Source organism: Protomyctophum parallelum (genome assembly GCF_964188405.1).
Source record: "Protomyctophum parallelum genome assembly, chromosome: 21".
NCBI lineage: Eukaryota > Metazoa > Chordata > Actinopteri > Myctophiformes > Myctophidae > Protomyctophum > Protomyctophum parallelum.
In genome coordinates, this window is record NC_139713.1 from 18,874,370 (window position 1) to 18,892,686 (window position 18,317).

An 18,317-nucleotide genomic window follows, 5' to 3' on the forward strand; every position below is an offset into this window, starting at 1 on the left:
TCCCCCAGATTCTGCTGTAAATGATCAATGTTTAAGTCAATATGTGTCTGGCTTCATAAGGGCTATAAGGACAGGATGGAGTCCAGCTTTGGCTATAAGCCTATTGTTGCTCATACCACATGCAAACGAGCTGGCACTAATTCACCACGCGTCTCTCGCCACAACTTGTTCTCTCCTGCATCACTACGATGGCATTCAAAAGCATGCCTGTCTGTGTTGCGACTATATGCACAACAAGGCCTGCGTTCCGTTATTTAACCGAAATCTATAGGCGCCAGTCACACCTGGAAGACGGCTGTGCCCTGTCCTGTTAGTTGTGAAGATCTGATATGGGGGGGGGGGGGGAGAGAGAGTGAGTTTGAGGGAGACAGGGAGTGGGGAGTGGAATGCCATAAAAGTAACCATTCAAAGGGACAGGTGCTTTGCTACAGTCTTAGTGATTGATTTGTTGATAGCTTAATAACAGCTTGTCTTACTTGAGCACCCAGGATATATATTTTACTCTCAATTGATTATAATTTTGGTGCGTGGGATTTTCCTTTCAGCGTGGCTAAAACCCTATTGGGAGGTGGCAAACATTTATCCATGCAGGACAAACCCTGGTGTTATAGAAAACACAGTATCATTATTATGTTGTCAGAACTTTACCGCTGCGTTTTAACGCATGTTCGTTTTTCGCATGTCGGACCAATGACTGATCGGAAAAGCGTATGGACCCCATTTTGCCAAACCCTGGTCCATTACTGACTGAGTGATTGACTGTTGACATTGTTGAAACACACGGGTGACAAACGTCTCCCTCGTGTATAGCCTACTGTACAAACTGGTATGTGCAGACACGCCAGTATTGTGCTTTTCCAACTCAAGTTGTCGACACAGAAACGGTTTTGTGATCCTGATGTCCAGGTCGTCTCGTGTTTTCTTCAGTTCAAACTGGTGATGGCCACTAACTGGACAGTGTAGCCAAGCTTTTATTAGGGACTAACATGGCTCAGGAATGTGGCCACTTGGTCCTTTTTGTAAAAGCACTTTATAAGTGCTTCTGCCTCCATTTAATTTAACTAGAGCATCACACTCCTCTCTCTCTCTCTGTTTATTACGCCTGTAAACACAAATATAAATGTGTAAATACTGTACGTTATTGCGTTAGTTGACAGTTCAATATAAACACGTTCATAATCATGAGAGAAGGTAACATTTGAAATCTGATAGAATGAGACAGAGGTGAATTTGTGACTGAACTAGGCTTGCCTAGTGGTCTTGTTTGAGCTACATTACTCTAATCCTACTTTATGTCGCATCTACACTGCGCAGCGCTGTAGAGCTCAAGACCCTGGTGTGGAGGGCAGTGATTCATTATCTTGTTTATAATTGTTTTCATTATGAGATAACATTCATCTCACAGAAATATCTGACTGAAGTGGTGCATCAATAGCAAAATAGCAGTAGAAAGAGATCAATATAACAAGAAAAAGGTTATTCACGAAGCCATAGACATATTAGACAAGTGTGCAGTTTCTTCTTTGGTTTAGCCATGTCAGACACAGGGGACATAAGAGATTGCACAAAAAGCAACTTATGTCAAAGTTTCAGAGGTCACCATGGTGCTGAACTCAAAACAAGTTGCTCTTCAGCTCTTCACCACAAGTTCATGCAAGTCAAATTAAATGTTTTATTCAAACCAGTTGTGAGCAAATAGTTTTGCCTCTGGGCAAAAGGAGTGTGTTGTGGGTGTAGGCCAGGGTTGTGCATTTCTGGATATGTATGGTCAGCTCAATGCTCCTCCAAATGTGTCGAAATTGAAAATCTCTGTTGATGTGCTAAATTGGTCTTACTTACTTGGTCAATTTGCTTGCAGTGGGACATACTGTAATCTGTAAAGGTCCTTGCATAACGGGATCGTAACAAAAAATAGAACCTATGTGCTTTGCTTTGAAATTTAACAGCTAACTTTAAACATATTATAGGGATTCATTAGCAGTAGCTGAAGCCTCTTACAGTAAGTCAAAGACAGCATCATAATGCTATGATTTTTCATTTTTTCTTTCTTATAATTATTTTCATTAATGCATATCATGTTGGTCTCCAGCTAATAAGCTGTGAAAGTTCTAGACAGGGAATTATTACAGTATCATCATTGTAATAATCTTGACAAATATAAAATGTGAGCGTTGTTGTTCAGCAACACTCTTATTATTCTTCTTTATTTTTTTTATAGTAGCAAAAATAGGTGATGTACAGGCTTAAAAGGCAGAGTATTGCTATGCGTTTTGAGCTTGTATTTTTGAATTGCAATTGTTAAAAGTAACAGTTTCCACCCGACGGCAACGAAATGGGTAGGTAGAGCTTCTTGTCTTGCACACTGAGCCTTTTCTCTTTAAAGCCATTAAATAATGGAATAATCTGAAAACCTGTACAGATTACCATATTTTCTCCCGTGAGGCAAAAAAGAAAGCAACCGGTCTCGTCAGCGTTCATTTTCATATTTGTTTTCATTACTCTGAGTCCGTGTACAGTATGTTTTGCCTATAGGTGGTGTTTGTCTTGTTGTATTCTGCTTTGTATTTAGTCCAGCTGTGCGCGTGTGCACGCGTGCATGGTGTTTTTTTTCTAATGATGGTAGAGAGCACTGTCTAACACGCAGGTATCTCCTGTAGGTGTTTGATTGTGTTGAAATCGTGAAGGCCATATAGCATTATGACTCATATAATGTTCATACTCGTCATCAAACTATCCGTGACCCTCCCTCGTCGTGCCCTGAGGGAGCTTTGTCATCATGGAAGAGACCACTCCCATCAGGACAGAGACCACTAATTATATTATATGTATTTGGCCACCGTCCCACATCGGAAAATATGTTGTTCCAGGGACCTCCCAGAAGCAAAGATTTGAGTTAAAAAAGTTCGCTGCGAAATAAATATTAAAAGATTTGTGACACATTTTCACGGTTTAAAAAAAATAGCAGATCTTCAAGCTCGTAAACACCAAAAGGGGTTCCCGCCGTGAATGGATTAAGTGCCAGGCATCATCGTGGCGCGTACCGCTTTCTTAGAGTATGCCACACATCATCATGATGCACTCACTCGCACACACTTGTGCATAATATGGTGAAAGATGACTCATCAGACAACATCACTTTTGGCTTTTTGCGCCGCCGAAGTCTCTGATGTGAATTTTGTCTTTCTAACGAGGGCTTTATGCACCGCAATCCTGCCGTACCGTAACATCCCTCTCTAGGCGTCGATGCACTGTCCTTGCTGACACAGTATGATCATGGGTCTCCCCATTGACATTCTGTCACCTGAACATCAGCATTTTTATTACATGCATGAGAGCATGATGTATAAAACCCACATAAACCCTATTTACCACATTCTCAAGGGCCTAATAATACAAGGTCCCTTCCTGTTTTCACTCTTCACTAAATATATTTGCAGAAAATAGTCAATCTTGCTACTTTTGCTATTTTGGGCTATTTTTTTGCTGCATTCTAAACCCAGGATAGGACTTATAGGGTTTATTAGTTGCAGGATGCATGCATTACACCTGTATGTAAGCATCTGTGTTCATTATTTTTCCTCACTGATTTAGTCAGGCTTTTCCTTTACTTTGTCGCCAGTCTGTGCAGTATGTTGTTCCACGTTGTCATATTTTGATTTGTGTCAAAGTCAAACTGCTGAATTTCATTTTTGAATTTCTTACCCTCCCCATACATGGACAAGTGCCAAAGTGCCAAAATGGCAGTACTGTAGATTGCGTAATGTAATGAGGCTCGCTGAGCGAGACTAGCCATTAAATCCGGTGCACCCCCACCCAGAGAATTCCTGGGCACCACGTTTTCAACACTGGCTACTTGAGGACAAGAATTATTTGTATATACTTCTCAAACAATGTCTACAACAATGACTGTGCTGCAACTGTATCATACGCTGGAAATGTGTCATACGTTTGGCAAAATAGACATGCAATAGGCTCTCCTGTCGCATGAAAACATAGAGAGAATACAGAGGCGAGTGAAAGAGGGAATGTAAAAACTGCTACAAACATGCAAGTGACTGGAATTCTGGATCTGCTACTGTACATACTGTATCTGCTGTGACCCAAGTGACGTCTCTTACTCACACAAGAGACTGATATTCTGCATCTTTGATATTTCCTTTTGTGACTTTTTTCCTCATTTTGTTTCTTTTCTCTGTTCTTATGACAACACATTTGGAGCTTGTACTGTCTGAGAATATTGCATACCTCTGATCTTGTGATAAGAAAAACTATCTAAAATCACAACAGATGCTGCAGTGTTGAAAGAGCGCTTTCATGCTGGAAGATAAGCAGTGTGTGTGTACTGGAGATGTTATGAAAACAAGTGGTTCTCTATAAAACCTCTACAATGTCCCTCGAGAAAACACAAAATATACAATACACAATACAAAACAGGTGGTTAGAATGCTGGTACATTTAGAGCTAGGTTTGCCATAGACCCACAAAGGTGTTGAGGAGGAGGCAGAAACGAGTATCAGTTGACTGGTAACATTCAAGGGCGTATTATTTCCAGGCATTTTGACTATCAACAAGACTAATGAGTCTAAAAGGCCAAATAGGAAAAAATCTGAGCAATCTGATTAGATTTTGAGAAATATTATTTGGAAAGTGGAAATGTTGGCATACAGGTGGTACTTGAGGAGACGCTGTGAGGTCACCAAAATCACTGGGGTTCTTCATTCTTCAGGGAGCATGAATATACTGGTTTCACGTAGCCTGGATCCGGCCCATAGACCCTGCTCACTCTGAGTGGACTGCATCTCTTGCTCACGCAGGACGCAGCTTCAGTCTGAAGCTAGGCTAGGTTTCACGCTAATCCACTGTCAATGTTTATATAATTGTGTGCAAGTTGAAAATGTGGCCGTGGTGCACTGCTATGGCTAGAGGAAAGGCCAAGGCATCACCACAATCTTTCCAGGGAACATGAAGGGGCACAATTATTTATGGTAATCTATCTAGTCAATGGATTTTAAGATCACTTAAAATGGTCAGCATTTCTTCATGAATCTGAATAATTTAGGTTTGATCCACGTCTCCTCCTGGCATTGTGTCCTTGAGCAAGATAAGAATGCAGACTTAATGAAGTGACAAAAAATCTCTTGGGCTTTCCCTTTTTTCTGCAGGATTTATATGGACCAGACTGAAATGTAATGAGGAAAAGTCATTTGTTGCAGACCTACATTCAGGTTTCTCCACTTTCTGTATGTGCCAAGATCCAAGTGCATTACTTGGAGCCAGATACCCTTTTGTTTTATGCCAAAACCATTTTTGCCAACGATCTCCCCCCCTCCTTGTACAAACTATACGGAGGGTGGAGAAAGTGACAGAAATTATTTTAAGGTGCCATCAGTGGACAAAGTGATGAAAATAGACAGTAAATGGCAGGTGAATGACAAGTAGGGGAGTTGTGGTTGGATAAATTCCTGCCCTGACATTAACTCCAGCAAGATAGCTGGGATAACTGACGATACAAGATACAGAGATATTTGTTGGCATCAGAAAATGATAACACTGGCAGGAGGAAAAGGTAGAGGGGAGGGGGGGGGGATGTTGTAGGAAATGCTGGCTGGCCGTTTGAACTCGTCCAGCGTGAGAGACTGTGCAGCAGGAAGCGGGTGTTGTCACTCACCAGGAATTGACAGTATGGCAGCTGCGGTGGCAGGTAGAATGTCTGGCCAAAACGGATCTTGTCGGATGTTCTGCCATAGCCTGTGATCAAACCGGAACGGAGGTCGCAGGGGCAAGTGGAATATTGGAAAACAGGGTGTCAAGGGTGTCATTAGAGCCACTGTCCCATTCATTAAAAGGTCCCGGGTTTAATCCCTGCCTTGTGTCCTTGATCAAGACACGGAATGCACGTCGGTCTGGATAGGAGGCAGCTTGAACTATACGTGACTGCAATGTAAATGTAGTTTACACTTACCAATATGCAGAAAGAAAAGTGGCTGTCCCCTGTGCAAATATAATAGGCGGGCGCCATTTTAAAGTAAATCAACACAATCTAGGTGACACTTTAAAGAGGTGGGGGGGGGGGGGGAGGGGGATTGGCAATTATATTACCACAAGCAGCTTGCCTGCCGTTAGGCTTGCTAACAAGCCTATCAACATTTCAGGTTTTGGTACCCAGCATCATGATGGTTATAGGCTCTCTCTCTCTCTCCCCCTCCCCTCTGCCTCTCTTTCTCTATCTCCCTCTGCCCCCCCCCCCCCCTCTCACTTGTCCTCTCTGTCTGGTTTAATATTGCCTGGAAACGATATCTGTTTCACCAGTCCACAATAAACTTGTTTCTGTTAACATTTTAGGCGAGAAATAGGCCAGACACAATTGCTCAATATCGATTCATGTCACATTTTATTTACAATGACTAAAGTTTTCTTAACAGTGTTCAGGAGTAGTATAGTGTAGACACATTCATGGCAGGGACAATTCTTTCTGGCCAATCTGTGGTCTGCCATGTTTAATGTGTTACCTTTCGGTATCGTATATGGACTCATTTGGAACCTTGACCGAGGTGATAAAAAGTACCAGGTGCCAGATACTTTTTGCCTAATGGAAAAGAAAAAAAAAGTCTAGTAGAGCTGTGACAAGTTCGGCCTGAAAAAGAGTCCAATAAAAGCCCTGCTAGCAGGGTTTTAGGGACTGTGCCATTCCTTACACTCAACTGTAAATTGCCGAAGAGTAGTGGTGCTAGAGGAAAGGCCATGAGGCACAAAAAACATTAGGGGTTCATCTTGCTAGTCGGTATATTATGACATGAGGTGTGTGTGTGTGCGGAGATGACATTTTTGGCCCCAGGGCGGTGCTGTAGGAAATGTCATGGGTTAGGGTTCATCTTCCAGGGAGCACGTATGCACTCAGCAAGTGTCAGGGCAATCTGCCCTTTAGATTTACAGAAAACCACCTCTCGTCTCTGCAAGTAGAATGTTTTAGCCTAAGGGTGGTGCTAGTTATATGGCAGCAAGGTCTATGGACTGTTAATGTTTGTTTACAGCACAGCACGGCTTAAACAGACATTAGGCCTACCAGGCGCCCCTCACTTCACACATGTGTGACTTTTGTATTTGTTATTGTCAGTGTAGGCTACATATACTTACATGATCCCCCTCAAAGCATCAGTAAAGTGCTCTCGCTGCCTGTGAGCGAACGTTGACCGTTTAATCTGTCGTGTGTTTACTGTCTGCTCCATGTACTTGAAAATGCGGTTTGTTTATTTGTTTATTAAAAAGGGTTCCCATCTAAGCTGCTGCCAATGCCACCAGCTATGTACAGTAGTCCTCCTGCGGTCTGGAGTCCAGGCCCGGTGCCAGTAGAGCATCAGAGAGGGGGCTTTTGGAAAACCAAAGGGGGTGACATAACACAAAGCCTCTTGTGGCATGCACGTGCATGTGCAAATACAATCCATGATAATACGCTCAAATTGTTTAATTGTTGGAATTAACAAGCACAGATATATCCTATTTACTTATACCAGTAAGGCGCCCTGAGGGCGAGGACGCGCTAAAACAACAGGTCTGGGAATGCCCATATTTGGACCCTTTTTTTCTCTTTTTATTTTTTTTTACGTTTACGGACCGGGCAGGGCGTAAAATGTGTGCTAATTAGTAAGGCCAGGCGGGGCCTCGGGCCAGCCCAGTTATGGCCCAGGTAGGGCCAGGCCTTCATTTTCGGGCCTGTTGAGAACGGCTGCTGGCCGCGGCTGCGCTAATGACTTTGGGGCGGGCCCGTCTAGAGTTTGAATGGACAGGTATCAGTCAAAAGGGAGACATCGACGAGGAAGGACGGGTGGGGAGGGATCAACATATGGAATATCAGAACAGGTCAGCTCCATATATGGAGATCTAAGGGTTTGAGGTCAGATCAACATGGTGTTCGTGAGGCCAGATGTAGAGTTGCTGGCTGGCTCCATTATGCAGATCTAGGTGATGATCCAGTATTCTCCACGTATGGCTATCCAGGGTTTGATGAGGTCAGTGTCGCGATCTTCATATATGGAGGCGGCCATATATGGAGCGTGTCACGAGGCGTGACCGACTAACTGACTGACATGAAATGCAGGTTTTCAATAGTAAATTGTGACCTATGGTCGCAATAACCTAGCCCTAGAATGACAGACACCATTTCTTTCCTTCCACAGCCACAGCAAGCACAATGCATTTTTGTGGAGGGATTCAGTGCTCTGTGTGTGTGCTACCCCAATAATAATTGTGTGACCTTGAGTCTCTTGAGGGCCTAATGTTCAAAGACCATTAGAAGCCTATGTGTGTTTGCTTGTAGAGTAGTTGGGTGTTTCATAATAAAGGTGAAGAGAGTGCATTGGAATTATGCAATAGCACTTAAATGATCTTGGCCATAAGGGCTCCTTAGGTTGTCATTAACATACAGTACATGCTGTATGAAGGTGTCATAATGTGTCTCCAGTTCTAATCTGCTGCCGAGCCATTGCAACAACAAATCAGCATCACAATATACATAAAGTACGGTTCAGAATGTCCCCATTTCACGTACACAATGTTGTGAAAATAGCAGATCTATTTTCAAATAGACAACATAGGGCTGAAGTCGTTCTTGCATGTTATGTAATACTGTAAGTAGTTACTTTACACCACTGTAAATGGTTATACAACCTTCTGGAAACATGGGACTACAGTTATGCACAGAGCCTATAATTGTCATCAGAGCAGTGCTGTGTTGGTGTAACTTGGAGAGAAGTAAAAACGTTATATAGAATCAGAATCGGAATCATTTTATTTGTCATTTTCCTATGTACTTGCATACAAAAGAACATGAAATATCGTTTCCCCTCAGTTATTGGCAGTGCAACATAAAACATAGAGCCTATTTAAAAACACAAGCTAAAAACTAAAACCAAACATGGACAAACATTTAAAAAGAGCCCCAGTATGTATGATGACGTGCAATTCATATGGACAAAGTTACCAACACCACGCACAACTATAAATAAATAAAGTGGCATGGTGCTATCCTTAAAAACAAAACGTTACCAGCACTGTTATAGATTATGAAATAGCTGTAATCCAACTTTAGTTATTAGTTTTAGTATACTGTGGAAATACAACAAGTTGTAAATGCATACACACAGCAGTAGACTGGTGCTGAACGCTTTTGGGAACGTGGAATAATTTAATACAATGTTATCAATAACATGGCTTATTTCAGCTGCATAATGTGCGTTGTTGAGTGTCTTGAAGGTTTTTGGTAGCTAAACTTGACATGAAAACTGTATGTGAAGTTGTGAACCAAGGCTGTAACAAAGTCTAGTGTAAAACAGACCTGTATGGATTGAAATTGCAACAGGTACTTCATAAAACCATTGACACAACCTTTCACTTACAGGTCAGACACTTAATCTATTCGATTTCACCAAACCTATTGATATATTTCAAAATGTACAGTATACATTACAGATTGTATCTATAATTCGAACAACACCTGCATAACTTCAACCTGTCTGTTTACATGGTGTGTGTGTGCGTGCGTGCGCACAGTATGTACACTTCTGCCCAGACATTATGCCATTAAGCCAGGGAGAAGGGCTGATAAGCTTGCCCACCAGACTGAGAAAGCTGATGGAGAGTGCATGGCTGGGAGGGAAGACAGACAGACAGACAGACATCTTGGACTGAAAGAAGCAGACAGATTGGGGGAGAGGAAGATAGTTTCTCTTAATCGTATAGTGGCAACACCTGTCCTGGAGACGCTCAGATGACCTACAGGGGGTAGCTAGGGGCCATAAAGATAAGATACTGCCAGGGAACATCTAATTTGGCTTATCTTAATCATATTTTGTTTCCACCATTGACAATCCTTGACAGGAATCTAGTTTTTACACATAATCTTTTGGCCCACAGACTTCTAAAGACTAATAATAAGGCTATGTAATGAATGACTCGGCAGAGGTCTTTAAATATTCACTGCCGCATTAAAAGTTAATGTTCCCTGCTTGGTAGAAGTGGGCATTGATTTATCAAGGAAGAACACCATGGATGAAGTTATTCTTTCAATTCTGAAACAGTTTGTCCAGTTTGGGAAGATAGATTAACAATGCAGACAAAATATCATTACTTTGACTAAGAAGTACATTGTAAGTATCCTACTTATATACTTCTTATAAGGTAAGGAGATAAGCACAACTAATACTGACTATAGGAGCTGTAGTAGTTGTGTTAAAAACTAGACGGCTATGCCTGCACTAACAAGCTCACTGCTCAAAAGACACGATCAAAGCTCAAAACTCTAATCAGGTAGTGCGTGCGCGTGTGTATGTGCATGTGTGTCCCCAAATTGGTAAGATCTTGTTTTGAAAGATTTCTGTCATTTTATTTGACATGTCTTTGCAAGGCAAGGGAAGTTTATTCAAAGTGTCAATTCAAAGTGAGATTCCACAGTGATTGGGGTTGACACAGATGGAACATACAGTAATGAAAAGACAGAGAAATGGGGTGTCATGTGGACTAATGCCACTAATCAAAATTCAGGTCCTTGAAATTAAAAAGGTTGAGAATCGGTGTATTAGGTAATAGATGAGACAGCTTTGGCGTAACCTCCAACGTTTTAGATTAGAAGTTACGGTAGGTATGAGACCTTATAGTGATCATCATTAGTTGCCTTCCACAACACTGTGTGGAAGTTAACCACGCGTGATGGAGAGTGTGGGGTCATTTGTTATTGTGTGCATTCATTTATCCACCACAGGCACGCACGCACGCATGCACACACACACACACACACATACACAGTACACACTATCATTTATCAACACAACCCCATACACATGCAATCGTTTATCAAGTCAGCACTGACAGTCAGACGCACGAGCACGCACGAGCACACGCACGCACGAGCACATGCACACGCACGCACATGCACACGCACGCACATGCACACAGTTCCAATAACTGACCTTTTCTTATCATTGTATGAAAGGAACTTTTTGTTTTATTTACATTGACCGTATCATCGTTATTCTGGGGGGGGGGGGTAACCGAAAATAAGAAGCAAGAAGCGATATGAAATAAGTTTAATCTGCAACACAATGTCATGTCCCTGTTTCATCTCTTTCTCAGCTGTGGGGTCCTTGGCCTAGAAAGACCTCACCTAGTGTAATGATAGATGATTTGACCTGCTTTGCACAAAGACCACTAGGGTACTCGGGTAACTAAACAAAATGCTGTCCAGGAAAACTAAAGTTGAAAAAGTTACAAAAGTTGTTGTCACGTCAAGGGTTTACAGCTGTAATGAAGTGGGTGATTATTTTTTTTGTTTTGTTTTGAGTCAAATATTCATTGCCCGCAACAAGTGACTATGCCAAAAGAATACAGCACCAAATGACAAATATGAGAAATGACAAAAACAAACAAGTTGGCAGGGTGACACAGAATGACTATGAAAGAGAGAGAGAGAGTATATCTCATATATTCCCCAAAAGCCGGAGACTCCTGTCAATGCCAGCAATATTATTGCCCATAATAACTGCTGTGTCAAAATCACACTGCTGAGGGGGAAATCATCAATGCATGCATGGCGGTGGTGGCTGAGCTGGTGTGCCCCGAGAAAGATCCTTTGCATGTTCAGCACAAAATCTCTACGAGCAGGCTTTCTACATAATGAACATGAACAAATCCGCCCTGCACTCGGCAGTTGGCACATAGATATCTAAATTACATGGAAATTACAAGTTGCCCCAGGAATGTGACGCGCTGGTTAAAGCCAATAAACCTCAGGTGTCTGGAAGAGCGAGAAATGAGTCACTCACTGTTAACTGCACTGTGACATGTAAGAAAAATGCTTCATGAAATATTGTGGTTCATGTGGTTTAGAAAGGGTGACAAAAAACAAGAAATACTATTGTTTTTTTGCCCCATCTACGGGAAGCCTACGACAAGCCCTCCAGCATTTCATACATGGTCAATTCAATTCAATTTTTATTAAAGTGTCAAATCACAACAAGTTGTCTCAAGACACTTTACATGTAGAGCAATAAGGACCGACAGAGATCCCACCCACAGCAAGCAATCTTGTGACAGTGGTAACAAAAAACTCCCCCTTAGGAAGAAACGTCAAGCAGAACCCGACTCTAGGGTGGTCCGGCCATGTTCTAGGCTTCGCCCTACTAGTCTTGTTAAAATGCCATTCCTGCTCCTCAGCTTCAAAGACAGATCATTTTGGTAACTATTTTTTTCCAGTGAGCCAAAGGTAGATGTCATACAGTTACTGTTATGTAATGTGTCACAGCAGGGGCCTTGGGGATAATATAGAAGAGGAATTTACAGAGGATGCTGCGCAAACACAACCGTACAAATTTGAAGCTGATAATACAGCTCAGCACCTCACTCTCTGGAAGTAAATATCCCGTCGACATTCTCTATCATTAGCCATACCGTCGTGACCATCCATCCCAAGATGAGGCCATATGTTGCTGTAGAAGCCACATTCCATGTGAAATCATGTCATGGATAAATACTACAATACCCACAATCCTAATGTGGTCAAAATGGTGGAGTTCGCATCAGCAGCTCAAAGGCTTCTGATACATAGTAGGGGTTGGCCCTTGCATCCAGCAGCCCAACCCAGTGGTCACTTTGAGTGGCATCGGACAAAGCCACGGGTGAAAGCAGATAGTGTATGTCGGACATTACTAACCCTATACCCCAAACCCTAACCCTATAACCTCAGTCTTAACCGGCCACGCCCTAAAACTCCAGGAGGTCTGGATTGACTAACGAGCCATGCTACGAGCTAGCTGCCAGAATGGGTTGTAGTAGAACGTCCAACTCATGAAAAAAGAATAAGCCCCGCCCAGTAGGGAGGGGGAGGGTGAGGCTTTCCTCCCCATATTTCTGTCAGAAGCCGTTGAGGGCAGATTATTTTCACCGGAAACGTCTAAGGAGTAAATTAATCACTTGGCTGTTCAAAAGGTGGCTGTTGCATGGGCTCTCTGATAGCATGATGTCATTTCCAAGGGTATCGGTTACAAACTGGATGTTCATAAATGTTCAGGGCAACTTTTTTCCGGAACTTTCTTCTTGAGATGAAACCATTTCAAGAACATGGAGTTGGCACTTAACATTTCAAAGTGAGGTTATTGTGTGAGTAGAGTACAGGTGATGTACTGTATAAGCATCTTTATTACATCATGACTTGATTGAACACTTGATTCTGATCAGTTCAGTCAATCAGGAAGTACATTAGCACATAAATCAAATGTGTCAAATGATTGATTTTGTTCATACTATAAGTAGCTGTGTACGTGGCCTTATGTACAGTGCGTGAGCGATTATTTTCCAATAAACCCCTTCAGGCTGAAGCAGGACTGATAGGACGACGTCTGCACTCTTAACACTTGGAATTGATAACAAGCTTCGTTTCACTGCCGGGTTTTTTAGCATAACTTCTCACAGCTTCTCCGCCGTAGGCTGATTTAAAACAGGTTGGCCAGCCTGTCTGCTTGCGTTGCAGACCGCTAAAGGGATAGTCTTGTAGATGTGGCGTTGGCGGAAAGCATTCCGAGAGCGAGGTGACACGCGAAATAGAAATTTCACAAAGGTCACATCACTACCTGCAGGTATACCGGTATTAAAATGGTGTGAATCTGCTCGTGATAAAGTGATGTCCACATTTCCTATGAATCGGAAAATGTCCTTTTCAAATGCCGCATCGTTTTGCTGATCTTAGTAACATGCGTGCACACTCGCGTGCGTGCGTGCGTGCGTGCGTGCGAGCGCACACTCTGGAATCTGACACCTTCAGACAGCCAGTAGCATGGCTCAGTGAGAGAGATGGCGTGATCACTGAACCATGGGCTGTCTGACGCTGTCTCTCTCTCACACACACACACACACACACACACACACACACACACACACACACACCTCCCTCTGACACTAAGACCACTAATATAACACCTTCTTTTATGCTACACTGCTACTGTTAATAACAACAACAATAAACATGGGAAAAGTAATGTGTTTTTCACAGCACATGAATGAAAAATGCATGATAGCTGAATCCCTCATGTAAAAACCTGTGCAGTTTGCAGATAACTTGACTAAATCATGTATTTTTTATCTCAGGTTTCGCATAATATTTATGACGTGTGTGTGTGTGTGTGTGTGTGTGTGTGTGTGTGTGTGTGTGTGTGTGTGTGTGTGTGTGTGTGTGTGTGTGTGTGTGTGTGTGTGTGTGTGTGTGTGTGTGTGTGTGTGTGTGTGTGTGTGTGTGTGTGTGTGTGTGTGTGTGCGTGTGCGTGTGCGTGTGCGTGCGCAATGTATGCGTGACAGCCCGTAAGAGATAAGGAGTTTGAGACAGATTGGTCTCGGTGAATACAAGAAAGGACACTCTAGTGGCGTATAATAACTCCCCAGCCGTAAACTCCCATTTAAGTGACAAAACGGGATTATTGGCAATACAAACCAAAACATCTATTTCGTAGCCTAGCCTCATGTTGGCTGGTTCAGCCTTGATATCGCCTGCTGTACACTTAGTCAGCAAAATGGCAGGACTTGATGAATCTGTAATGCTAACGGGTATAAAGAGAGATTGATAGTATTGCTAGCGTGCTATCTGTACCCTGCAAATACCCAGATGGCCCCAGTGAATCCACGGATGACTCAATTTATCTCCCCGAAGTTAACCACCCTCCCCTACCTGCCGTGTTCCCCTTCTCTCGTCTGAGTCCTCTCTCTATCCGTCTTCCAGTTCCTTCCAGTTGTCCCCCCCCACCCGAAGTCTTTCATTTAGTTTTACATTCTCTTCACGCTGCAATCCCTCACCTTTGAATGACTTATTTGTTGTCCTGTTGAGGTGCTGTAATGTCAGGAGCTACGAACTTACTAAAAATCACACCAGTGTGAACCAAGTGGTGCAACTCCCGTCTATTGGTTCTCTGTATCGTTCCAATTTGTATCATTCCAATTTCTTCTCTGTATCGTTCCAATTTCTTCTCTGTATCGTTTGCGTCCAGCAGGTGGCAGCCATGTCACATACTAATCTCGTTCCAATTTCACGCATGCGCACACCACTCGTGCTCACACAGGTACACACACAAACAAACAGCTACACGGATGTAGAAGCTGGATGTAGAAGTGGTTGCACCACTTAAAAACCAAACTACAGAAGTCTGCTAGGAGACTTACAGCCATTTCCACATTTCCACACAAATGCATCGAATTGGGTCATTTTTCTGCCTTCTAGTGGCATGGATCAGATATGCCGTCATATGCCCAAAACTTGATTTAGGGTGATACTAATTGATGCATTTTTATGATTTTGAACGGCCATGTGACCTTTCCTCTGGCACCACCCGTAGGTCAAAATCTCTACTTGCACTTTTAGTATCTAATTTCTTCTTGTTCTTCTTTAGCCCAACAAGAGCAGGAAAGTTAGTTCAAACCACACCTATTAGTTTAGCCCCCTCTCTCTCTTTCTTTCTTTTTTTTTGTGGCTTTCGCCTTAATTTTATATATTTTATGGAGGGACAGACAGTAGGCTGACAGGAAATGGGGAGAGAGATGGGGGGATGACATGCAGTAAAGGCCGTCGGGATCGGGAGTCGAACCCACGGCACACTGCCAGACTGGATTACCAGCCAAGGTGCCTGGACCATTGAGCCTTGGCCCAGGCCCCCCCTCTCTCTTTCTGATTGAACTCTTGCCACTTCAGCAGAATGTATGCTTGGAGATGGAAAAAAAGTAAACGTGCACAATTTAAGAATTGAATTAATGATCCTCCAATGTGCTCATTTTCTTTAAATGAATAAGGCATTGGCCCTTATTGTAATTCATTTTCGAATCATTCTTCTCCGTCCAACCCTCTCTCTCAGGTTCCTATCCAACACGTCGTTCGAGGGCCAGAGTGGCTTCGTGTCCAGGGACGAGGGGAGCCAGAACGTCATGTCGGAGGCCCACCACTTTATCTGGTCCTTGCAGCTGGACCCGCTGGGCCAGCCCACCTGGACCCGGCTCGGCCGCTGGCGGCAGGGCAAGGTCCTGATGGACCACGGGGTCTGGCCCAGCCACCAGGGCTCCGGCGGCGGAGGGGACTGGCGCCGGGCCCGGCTCCACATGCGGGTCGTCACGCTGGTCGAGCACCCTTTCGTCTTCACGCGGGACGTGGACGCCGACGGGCTGTGCCCGGCGGGCAACCTGTGCCTGGACCCGCTCACCAACGAGACGTCGGTCCTGCAGGTATGGGGGCCGGTCACAATGTGTGGACAATTAATTGTCCCACAAGTAATTTGCGATTAACGATTTAAATGTGTTTTTTGGGGCATTGGAAATTGGAACATTATTGAATAGAAATTACAATTCCGTTTGCCTTTTAGGCTTCGTAATAAAAAATGAACTATGTGGTGCAACTCCCCCCCCCCCCCCCCCCTCTCTCTCTCTCTCTCTCTCTCATATTAGCAGGCAACACTGCAGCACTATCCCTCTCTGTTTCTGGCGCCCCCTACTGGTACTAATAGTCATATACTGGTGCTCATTAACGTCACATACATGTCACATACATGTCACATACATAGGTGAACAACACATAGGTGTACACGGACATTGCTGGTTGTAGGAGTGGTTGCACCACTCAAAAAGTGGACAGAGCAGATATGACAAATAACTGAAATATACCCATATATTACAAGCTTACAACGCGTCACAAAGTAATGCGTGGTAAGCTTGTAGATCTGCTATTTCTGTATGTATGAAAATGTTTCAACACATGGACAGGATTATGATGATTAATCGCCATTACCTCAAATAATTGCGTTTCTAGGCAATTACAGCACGTCATAATTCATTGTGACAACAATGAACCCTTCTACCCCTTCAGGACTACTTCAAGAACCTCAGGGGGCCCAACTCCACCGTGCCGACGGAGCTCAAGAAGTGCTGCTACGGCTACTGCATCGACCTGCTGGAGAAGCTGGCCGAGGACATGGGCTTCACCTACGACCTCTACATCGTCGGCGACGGCAAGTACGGCGGCTACAAGAACGGCCGCTGGACGGGGCTGGTGGGCGACCTGCTCAGCGGCGCCGCGCACCTGGCCCTGACGTCCTTCAGCATCAACTCTGCCAGGAGCCAGGTCATCGACTTCACCTCGCCGTTCTTCTCCACCAGCTTGGGCATTCTGGTACAGTGCCTCTCTGCCACACACACACACACACACACACACAAACACGTTCTCTCTCTCTCTCTCTCTCTCTGTCTCTCTCTCTTATCCCCATCTCCTTTGCTTTCCTCCCCTTCTTTCGGTGTTGCTGTCTGTTCCTCTCTTTCTCTCTCTCTCTCTTCCCCTTTCAGACACCGCCAGTCTTTCTTTGTACCCTCTCGTTATCTTTCTCTTACCTTTGCATTCTCTTTTGTGTGGGTCCGACTTCTGTTATTTTTTTTATTCCTCTCGGCTGCCTCAATGACATCACATCACCTTCTTTTCCATGGCGCTGTGGTCCGGACTCATGTGGTCCGGCTGTTCGGGTTCAGCAAGCCGCGCATTATTGGATTCCAATGCACATTTTTATCTTAATGAGAACGGAATTGAGAGCATGCGGCTTTCCCTGCGTGAACTTATTAACTGGTTCACACCATTGATTTCTCATGAGGGAGTTTGTCTATATCAGAAGTATGTGGAAGACGAGGAAGAATGGGGTGCAGGGGCTGGGGTTAACCCTCTAAGACCCGCATTAATTTCTACTTGCAAAACATAGATTTCAACCTCACTACTACTTTGTACTACTAGGACTAAGACTAAAAAATATGTTAAAAAAAATTTAGTTTGATGAAATATTTATAATAATTATATAATAATTATATAAATTCATAATTTACATTTGGGGGATATCTTTCACAATAATGAATAAAACATGTTCTAGACATTCTAATGATCACAAAAAAACATATATTACAATTATTTTACCTACTTTTATTAGGGTAAAGGTCAAAAGTCTTAAGGTTAAGTCCAGACATTTTTTATTTGTGTGAATTTCAGCCTCTGTTGGGGGTATTTATATGCAAATATCATGACCAATGGCATTGAAATGGAATTGCAATGAACATCACTGACGTTTAGGTGAAAAAATAACAGAAAAAAAAAATGTAATTAATTCAAATAAAATTGTTGCTAAAAAGCAACACTGGGTCTCAGGTTAATGGCAGCTCACATCAAAGTAGGGCTTTCACTTCTAGTGATTTTTACTAGTTGCCTAGTTTACTAGTAGTTTAACAAGGCCTACCTATTATGTAAAAAATAATACGTAAAAGGTTTTTCT

General features: G+C 43.2%; 1 protein-coding gene across 1 annotated transcript in view; it reads left to right on the plus strand.

The window, feature by feature from the left end:
* Nucleotides 1–18,317, plus strand: part of grin3a (glutamate receptor, ionotropic, N-methyl-D-aspartate 3A) — a gene marked incomplete at its 5' end in the record, with an annotated part of 69,739 nt that overhangs the window by 18,577 nt on the left and 32,845 nt on the right. Inside the window, 2 exons of the mRNA XM_083793275.1 lie at nt 15,879–16,242; nt 16,880–17,182. Coding sequence (XP_083649401.1) covers nt 15,879–16,242; nt 16,880–17,182 — 667 coding nt within the window. The remainder of the gene's footprint in view (nt 1–15,878; nt 16,243–16,879; nt 17,183–18,317) is intronic.